The sequence below is a fragment of the Apostichopus japonicus genome, chromosome 12 (assembly GCF_037975245.1).
Source record: "Apostichopus japonicus isolate 1M-3 chromosome 12, ASM3797524v1, whole genome shotgun sequence".
Taxonomy (NCBI): Eukaryota; Metazoa; Echinodermata; class Holothuroidea; order Aspidochirotida; family Stichopodidae; genus Apostichopus; species Apostichopus japonicus.
In genome coordinates this window covers 14,318,984-14,329,092 of record NC_092572.1, presented here as the reverse complement: position 1 = coordinate 14,329,092, position 10,109 = coordinate 14,318,984, and the positions used below count along the sequence as shown (strand labels likewise).

Genomic DNA, 10,109 nt, shown 5'->3' with positions numbered 1-10,109 from the left:
TATATATGTAATATATCGGTGATTTCGTTTTTACAAAACACAAGATAAGTTTGAACATCAGACTCTTTGTTGTTTACACCTTGCGCTATCCCGAGCTCCAATACTCAGAATGTTCGCATATAAAATAGGCCAATCTAACATTTTCAATCGGACAGTTCTACGAAGCCTAAGCTTCTCAGTACTACATCCTGCTCTTTCAAGCTTTCTTTTACTGTAAAGTTGTTCCTTGATTTTTTTCGGCATGAAGAACGGTTTATGAACTATGGTTTGAGTGTGTGATTGTATTATGTGCAACGCTATGTACGTACCAACTGGGTACAGTAGGAAGGATACGTACATTCACGATATGTACGTAATTTTGTAACGCTGGACGCACCTAAGACGTCTCCCTTGCCCGTACTTGATAATTTCCCTAGAAAACACCAGGAAGTACAGACAGAGATGTAGACAGGGTTATAGGTTTATTCGGTTATACTTTCCATCTGATTTTCCATACAACTCTCCTCACAAATTATAACAATCAAAGTACAGAATCATAGACACAAAATTTATGACAGACTAAGTTATATACACATACTAGTACATAGCAGTTTGTACGCACTGCGTCAATGTCGCAAAACGGACACACTGCGTAAATAACGCAAAACGGACGTATTTAAACCTAGAATATCGTTACACGTGCTACTATATAAGGATTTAAACTCTAACCCTAAAAACAACAGTCCCTGTGATTGGTTATTTAACTGAGACAGCTGCACTACTATTATGGAAATTATTTTTTGGAATACCGCTGTATCTGAAAGAAAATACAAAACAATTATACATGCGTCAAATTGTTTGCCAGAAAAGCCACCAGCTTACACAATAAAGGGTAAATTTGCGTTACAATATAATGGTCAACCACCTGTGCGTGTAGACGCGGGAGAGTATTTGCTGCGGAAATGGGAGTGCTAACTTTAAGTCGCACGTTTTCCCTATTTGTCTCCACTAAGTAATTCACCAAATTGATGCGTTCAAAACAACAGTGGTTTTGGTGAGAAACTAGTGAATTTAAAAACCAGATTTCTGCAAGAAGAAAACGTCGAATGGGGACAATTTTGTAGATGGCTAGACAGAGAAAATTAAAACTGGCTTATCTGCTAAATATGCAAAAGTTACTGAACATAAGCGATAGAAATCGACCAAATGATATATTAGGGTACGGTACTGATCTAAACTCTGTAGAAAGATCACCCCAGACAGCGGCGTGACAAGTACTGGCAAACAAAAATCCACTGAAGTCGGCCAACTAAAAGTATAAATAAAGTTATTACCCGATACCCACCATTATGGTATTCAAAATAAAACATGCCATGAACAGAGTGAACCCGAGAGTTCCATATCCGAGCGTCTAGATGTTTCAAATATTTAAAAAAAAAATCGTTTACCCAATTATGGTTGGGCTTGGGTTAATACGGACCATTTGGGAGTCATTTTCATAGCTTCCCCCATTTACCGCAAGAAGCGGTGTACCGGTTGATTCACAATTTTAACAGGTTATTGAAAAAGCTTAACAAGTATGCTTGCCACCCTCTGTTTATTTTTATTCGTGCGCGCTTGGAAAAAGGGCTGTATTAGGACAATTTAATTTAATTAAATACATTTTTTTTAATGGAAACTAGACGTAAATGCACATAACTAGCCATTTAACAAATTCCTTTTTCACCAAGTAAAAGGATCAGAAATTAATTACGTCATCAATATTTTTTTCTTCTTAGAACTTTATTGTGCTAAAGTTATCATGTTAAACAATAACTTGACTTGTCAATTATATTCAAAAGGATTCTGAAACTAAATAATAATTTACACTTTCCAAAATGCCTGAACGTTATATTAATATTGAATGAGCGTTCAATGCATAGAACAATGGTCCAATTGATCTTGTACAAAAAGAGAAACAAATCATTGCTTGAAGTAAATGGCCAGAAAGAATCGATTTATTATTATACCTGTATTGAGAAATATGGTATTCGAAACTGGTAAATTGCTCAAATGTAAGCCTGAGGCATTAACCTCTTAACTGTCTTCGAGCGTAATATTGTAGGCTATTATTTTTCTTGATCAGAACCGAAATCTTCGCAGATGATTAATTATAACCAACTAGCCTGCTATGTAAAAATAATCCCCGACGTGAAAAGTAAATATTCCTGTATGTGACCTTAACATGTTATTTCTCCCTGATTAAGAACACTACGCCGTAGTACATAGTTGAGTAATATTGTTGATTGAACTTGGCGGTTGTAAGAATACCAAGTCATGGACCTTCATATAGTCGACAATATTCAAACATTACTGAAGTCATATTAAGATCACTTCCGGATATTTTTGGATTTCTTTGTGCTTTCCTCTGTGATCTGGAACAAAAAGAAACGCCATACGTTACCAAAATGACATTTTCCCACTTCAGATAAACTGAAAATATACTTTTATAAAACATACACTAAAGATGGAGCAAGTTAATGGGTAATATTATTAATTACTTTACCGAAAACTGTCGGAAAATCATTCCTATACTCATTTCCTTAGTACAAAATCTTCAATCGTTACCTACCTGACCTGTTACCTTTAAAATTTCCTTCAAGTCATCCTTTTCTTCATCGAGGTGCACAATTAATAAACTGAGGTTGTACAATTACGGGAAGAAAATAAAAGAAACCATTTCATGGTTCATCGGACAGAAATCATTAAACTAAGTTGATAACTTGAAAATGTTAAAATAATTACACAATTGCATAATCGCACCATGATATGATAGCTCAATAAATTCCATAAATGCACAGTTTTAAAAAATGACGATGGGCAACTCCTTTTTTGATCGACAACTGCTACCATTAAAAAATATGTTTGTCAGTATGAATTAAGCAATTGTATTTGATACTTGCAACAGTGTTAAATTCAATCTACTATCAAGTGATAAGAAAACGTGGAATGAACATGTGCTCCTTTGGCATCAAAGATATTACAATAGTTGGTGAATATTGACCTTGTAAAAGGTCTTTAGAAAAGGTCAGCACAATAAGATTTTAAAAGGGAAACCTTGGAGTTAGTCAACGTTGCTGTTAACTCATATAAATTAGAAATTTAAAATTATATCATATTTGACCAGTAATTGTCACCAATTAACGTCAAAAAAGAAAGAAAAAAGATAAATTTGAACTTAATTATGCCATATTTATTCCTTTCCTGCTATGATTTTGTTACGAATTTACCAAGCTATGGGGGGGGGGGGGACGTACCTTTTGCTGTTCGGATCTCGAATAATCTTCGATAAGTACTGAGTAAGTTTAGTTTTACTAGTCTCCAAGAAACATTTCTTGATCATTTCAAGTCCGAAGAGTGTGGCAAAAGTAATCTTACCTGTGGAAAACAGAGACAACTAACTTGTGATCAGGGTAAGGAGAATTCGTATTCTGGTTATGGGAATTTGACGACCATCAAAGTTCCTGACGAAATACATCACCTGTACTTCATGTAGCACATATTCAGTTGCAATTAAACATGTTACTGATCTTAACCCAAAGGGTAACTTGTAGTTGTAGGAAACATAGAGTTTATTGGGGGTTTTATTTCGAATATGAAGAAGGGCACCTCTTATTCTTTAAATGACATTTTCAACAAGAAAACAATTTGACATTCGATGTTTTGTTTTCCATTTTTACAGGTGTAATTATATATGTTGTAAGCTTTTATTTATCAAATGTTCGTAAGATAGTTGTAGATACTATGTTATACATCATGTTGGCATACTTTTCTAAACAGGCGAATATGCTGTATACAATAAGTGCCTTGTTTTCAACAAAACTAATATAACTGTTAGCACTAAGCATTCCTAAAAACATTACTATTTACTGACTGCATTTAAAAAGTTAACAAAGACTCTTTCTTTAAAAACTTTATCTCTGCTCATATTGTCGAAGTAAAATCTGAGCAATTAAAAAGTTTAAATACTACAGCTTTACAGCTAAAGTGATTAACATATAAATGTTTTAATGTTTTGTTTAAGCTAACCGCATTTTCCCCAGTAGTTCTGAAAGGTTTACGTATAAGTGTACACATATCAATAAAAACTTTACCCGTTCTTGCTGTTTCTTGGCCATCCTCTGTTGTGTTAATGATGAACTGAACGAAGCAATCGTGTTTTGTGTCTGTTTCTTTCTGGGATTCCATGTGATCTTTAAGCAGCTGTTCCATCTGTTGACATGATAAAAGAGACAGCAAATGGGTCACCTTTTAAGCGGCTTCTAAAAAAAACGCTAGAATTGTCCTTACATTTATTTAATTCTTGTAAAATCGTATCATGTTAACTAACAAACACTGAGCACAGAAGAAAAGACTTTCTTTCAGTTTTACATTCCCATTCAGTTTTACACACATTTCAAACATGATAATTACTGACTTCTGGCTTTGGGAGGAAATATGAGAGAAAATTGTGAATACCAAAGACGAACTTCGCTTAAATGAAACGGATGTAAATTTAAAATGTATCTCCTCGAGGGCTACTGAAAGAACTGTTATTCCACTAAAAGTTGAGATATTTCAACCGATAACACATCTTACGTTTAAACCTGAAAACAAAAACACCATTTTTAATACCGGCTTTCAGGTACTGCAAAGGATAGTAAAAGTATGGATTTTTTTCAAGTTGGATTACACAAGACAAGAAAAATGAGGTTTGAGACTTACAGTTTCTTCGTCATTCACATGTATAGCTTTTAAATCTGTCGGATTTATGCATTTATCAACGAGATCTTGTTTTCTTTTAAAGATGAAAATTTCACCGTGTGAGTCCTCCAGCGCATGAACAAGTCTTGCCTGAACGCTTACCTAAGGTGAATATTGATAAGATAAGTTTATAATGTAATTGATATTCCAGTCTGTTAGTAAACCAATGGCTATTGTAATAAATACAGGAAGGGACGTACATAATATCTCGCAATGAATGATATTATAATCACTTGCCATGGGGAAAGTACCGAATGGCCATTTATAAATGTCGCATTTGTTTAAGTGTTAGTCAATTAATATGTTTACATTACTACTGTGATGAATATTTATTAGTAATGTGATAATAAATTATGTTTCGTTACAGTTTAACCCACACTATCTGGCAAACTATCACTTTGAATGTTTTACTTACTGTATGTGATGAATGTTTTTCACAGTTATATTTACATGAAAATGGCTATATCTGATATTACAAACCTTGTAAGTTCTGTGTTTCATTTCTTTCGATCTTTCCAATATTCTCTTAAATGAAAGTGGTATAATTGAATTCTCCCCATACATAGTTTTCATTTGGTCATGACGCCTTGAATTACCGAAAGCGATAACGCATGATTGACCTCCATCAATGGCATTCTATGAGAATGAAAAAAGGACATTTAGAGTGACAACTTTACAGTCTTATAGTGTATAGTTACACCTCTTTTTGTCGGAATCATATTGATGTCATCACTTATATGCTTCTAACGAATGTAAGAGCATGAATTTTGTGGTTGAGTGCTTAATGTTTACATGAGGTTCACGATAAGTAGTATACATCTTCCACGAAGCGTAAATAAAGTATATTTAAGATGAAACATTTCATAGAATGTTATATCAATGTATTAGTGCATTTTTTTATTGCACTACATCTTGCAAATTGTATAACTACCTCAGCTTTATCAATGCAAGAACTTATTACAACATTTATTTTGATCAGTTAAAATGACTTTGTAAATTGATGACACTTATGCGCTTCCTAACCTCCCCTCCTCCCCCACCCCTTCAATGGAATGAAACAAAAATACGTTAAGAGCTTAGCACTAAAACAAAGAACGCACCTCTACGAAGTCACTCATTTTCTCGAAGGTTTCTCGAACATTGTCGCCAACATTGAAGATATGACTGAATTTTGACTCCTTGCCCTGACAGAGAAAATAAGAACAGAGCAATTCAGGGTTTGTTTCTTACATACGTTAGCTTAAAATACTTCCGATATCAACGTTCTTGGAGATTTTAAAGTAAAGAAAAAAATCTTTATCAGAAATGTGTTCAAGCATCATGATTCATCGTGTAAGTCCGTCACTATATAGTTGCAACAGCTTTATTTCAAATATGCGAGTTGTATTCAATGTTTTGTTATTATGAGATAATTTTAATGAAATTAGGTACTCACATGTGGTGCGATGGAAGGTTGTGTTCCGTCAATTTTTACCGTAAGAGATTTACTGCCTTTTAAAGGACGTATTCCGCAAAAACCTTTTGTAATGTGCTTTTAGAGCAAATGAGAAAATATAACTTAATATCTGAAGCAATGGTCTCGATGATATATATAAATATATATAATATATATATATATATATATATATTTATTTATTTATATATGTATAGGCTCTATATGGGCTATATATATATATATATAAATATATATATATATATATATATATATATATATATAATATGTTAATATTCACAACGGGAATTAAAATACAGTTGCTCCGAACGAGAACATCTTGTCAAATATATTGACATCACTGTTTGTGAATAAATCATTGCATTTGTTATGTGTAACATGACCTAATCTTCTACAAAAACAGTTCTGTAAGTTACAGATGGAACATTATCTGTGTCCTTGTCGACGAATGTTAGGTTTCAAGAAACATCAGTGTGCTTGCTCCATTTTTTTTTATTAATTTGTAATGATATTCCCAATCATGTTACCAGTTCGCCCATTTTCTTTGCTCGAAAGGCTCTCTCCGATTTTTCAAGTTCCCTGTAAGAATTCTGAAAACAGTATTAAAGAAGTGCATTTTTTTCTGGAAGGATGTACAGTTAACTGAAAGAAGTTTGATGTTATGAAAATTTTTATTTGATAAATATAATAGACCTACACATATGATATATCGTTTGATAGAATTGCATTACATTTACAGTGAACATTTTTTCATTACATAATACATCTTGCAAGTGAAATCCTAAAAATATAAAGGAACTTAAAATATAAAGGAACTAAACAATGCAACATGTACCAGGTTCTTTTAATAATTATCTCCAGGTGTGTGAGTTAATTTACCCGGCATAGCTATAGAAAAGTTGGGAGAACTTTATGTTGGAATACAAATCCCAGAATATATCAGTACTTCGGAGTTATTGTAATCCATTTTGCCTAGCATTTAAACAGTAATGGAAATAAATCGTGCATTTGGGTGGAGAATGAAGAGAAGGTTTTTTCTTTAAACCCATTACCAAAAAAAAATAATAATAATTAGTAAGACATTTTAACCATAAGCATTGCCATCACATCGGAAAGAAGTGTCTAAATAACAGGAATACTATTTCTACTTGTCGCGATGAATAACTCGTGTCTTTGTAAATATCAACGAATAATTACTATTAAACTGAAACTGATACAGATCCATTCTGTGAATAAAAGTATGCTAGTGCGCGATCCATATTTTATTGTTTAATTGATATAATCTGGGTGTAAGTAGTTCGATATATTTTTGGATTAATCCAGTTTTACATTTCGTAAAGCTCGTAGTTTTCGTTGACAAAAGGGAGTGACATGTCAAAAGCAAACAATCTATTACAAACCTTCAGCTTATTTTCTCTATTTTCCAATGCTTTCACAGTGTCTTTGATATGTTGTTCCTTTTCCTAAATTGAAGCATGGATCAAATGTTAACAAGAATCCAAATATTAACTTAAAAATGAACTGGATTTCCATATAAATACCGTGATAATATGATGGCCGATGGTATAAGTTATACGATAAACATTTCCTTACAAATTATAAATGTTCACACATTTCTATGGACTATTTTATACATCATTTGTTTTCTTTAAATGGGTAGGTAAAGACAAATACGTGTAAAATGGATGATTAAATTTATTTTTTTTCCCAACCTACTCCTCCCACGAAGAGAGGACATGAAAAATATACGTTGCTAATAAACCAGTGCAGTGATCTACCATCTTAGTCGCTATAACTAACAAAGTCAGTGGAACATTCCAAATATCAGAAATATTGGTATCATGATTCACGTGTGAACAACCAAGAATAATTTCATGCATTTTGCCATACTTTGTTTATTTTAACTATGAATCAATTTAATGATATTTTAACTCGAATCGTATCCATATTTATACTTCAACATGTAATCACCAAAGTCGTGTATGTTATTAACATTTTTAAACTTACCATTGCCTGTTTGTGTTGAGTATTAATTTCAAGGGACTTTTTTTCCAGATCCTAAACATTAATCAAAAAGTATATTCAAAGCATAGAATGCTGTCAGACTCAACATCTAAAATGTTAAAAGTCACATTGATACGATTATTTAATCATTCGTAATCTAGCTACTCGTGACCTGAAGGTTATAAAACAGCGAACAGAGGATATATTAATCCCAAAATGGTTAAAAAGAAAACGTTTCTGTGAACGATGTGATGCATTCAGCCAACCGAAACCTACTCTTACCTACACACTCATACTCTTTTTTTTATATACTATTTTTTAAGAAAGAAATTACACAATTATGACAAGGTATTTTTCTTACAAACATTCTGACATATTATCAGAGTTGAAGCCTTATTTGTTAACAAACAATTTAATTTGGCCCATGCGCTAGTTAATGTCTTCAAATCAATGTACAATATGCAAAAGAAGCGTATATATACAAAGGGAATTATTTTGACTCGAGAGCTTCTTCTGCAATGTGCCCTTCTTTTGCTATGGAAATGTTTAGAGAGGGAGAGTGACATACTCTAGAATATGCTGCTCGGCATGGTAAAATATGTAGTTTATTCAATATTTTCACGAATCTACTCCATCCGAAGACAACCGATACATAAACCATAGTATGTGAAACCTGACGAGAGTATAGTTAAGTTATACATGTACTTAACTTGACTAAGTTGTCGATCATAAAATTTCTTTTTCTGATGTGTTTGTTGTAACATTTAATGTCAATATTCCTCAGTTGGTTATGTACTGGCCTTTTAATGGTAATTTGTAGACCCATTACCGCCTTGATAAAGGAATCCAACGCAGTAAGGTTTAGTGATGAAATAAATGTTATACTTGCAACCATTATTTATCAACATGCTATTAAATATTTATAATAAACAGTGCAAAGAAACGATTTAAATCTGCCGTGGAATTGCTCACCTTCATGCTGGCAATGGTTTGATCTTTAACCTGCAGTTCTTTATCTTGTTTCTGCACTTTTGCCTTAGAAAAGGAAAATATCACAAACAGAGACATATATGGTCATTGTCTATATAACTCATGAGATACGATCATAATTACTTTAAAGTCTTAAGGGCGACTTCGATTACACAATGTTTGCCTAGAAAAAGGGGAAAATCACAAACAGAGACATTTTTGGTCTTTATCTGTATTACTCATGAGGTAGATAATTACTTAACAGGCTTGAGGACGTCTTAACGATTACACAATGTTTGCATTATTTATGCATCACCCATCTTATTTGATGCTTCCTTTCCCTATACAAGTACCCTTTTTGCCCCTCATAGTTAGGATTATTTGTTATCTACTTCCATTTGTTGGAAGTGTACCGTAAAATGATTGAAAACTTTATGGTAAATGTAATGATATAAAATAATGAGAACAATGCACATTGCATTATGAATATAGTCCATTTTCCTTCAAATATGTATGGTGTTTTCAAACCATTCCCTTCCAAACTATCTTATAATGGTTCTGTACTGTTCACGATAATATACACTATTTTTACTTACATTCAAATCAGCCATACCCTGTTTACATTTGTTTAGTTCTTTCCCATTAACTTGTTCTGTAGCCTACGATGAACGGAAATATTGCAATGATTTCATGTATTATAATTATGAGGGAAAACATATTATATCATTGGATTTCATATTAATTTGAAGGCTTTTCTTGGTTTCTGCTTGCATATTAATGAAGATAGTATACATTTACAGTAGAGAAACGTATATATAATTTGGTACTCTTAAACTGTAACGTAAACCATTGTGAAATCGAATGTATACAATTTTGTTATATTATATGGTTATATAGATTCGACGGCTTTCCTATCATAACG

General features: G+C 32.7%; 1 protein-coding gene across 7 annotated transcripts in view; it reads right to left on the bottom strand.

Moving 5' to 3' along the window:
- Positions 1-444: 444 nt before the first annotated feature.
- LOC139977415 (uncharacterized) overlaps positions 445-10,109 on the bottom strand; it is a 32,394-nt gene continuing 22,729 nt past the window's right edge. For 5 of the 7 annotated variants that reach the window (XM_071986727.1, XM_071986724.1, XM_071986729.1 and 2 more), the window contains 13 exons: positions 9,784-9,846; positions 9,191-9,253; positions 8,222-8,272; positions 7,615-7,677; positions 6,742-6,804; positions 6,197-6,292; positions 5,862-5,945; positions 5,242-5,397; positions 4,723-4,863; positions 4,113-4,230; positions 3,276-3,396; positions 2,591-2,657; positions 445-2,393 (listed from right to left, as the gene is read on the bottom strand). In XM_071986727.1, the coding sequence (XP_071842828.1) occupies positions 2,349-2,393; positions 2,591-2,657; positions 3,276-3,396; positions 4,113-4,230; positions 4,723-4,863; positions 5,242-5,397; positions 5,862-5,945; positions 6,197-6,292; positions 6,742-6,804; positions 7,615-7,677; positions 8,222-8,272; positions 9,191-9,253; positions 9,784-9,846 (1,131 nt within the window). In that variant the 3' untranslated portion in view covers positions 445-2,348. The remainder of the gene's footprint in view (positions 2,394-2,590; positions 2,658-3,275; positions 3,397-4,112; positions 4,231-4,722; positions 4,864-5,241; positions 5,398-5,861; positions 5,946-6,196; positions 6,293-6,741; positions 6,805-7,614; positions 7,678-8,221; positions 8,273-9,190; positions 9,254-9,783; positions 9,847-10,109) is intronic. The other 2 variants (XM_071986730.1, XM_071986731.1) reach the window with 1 other exon arrangement.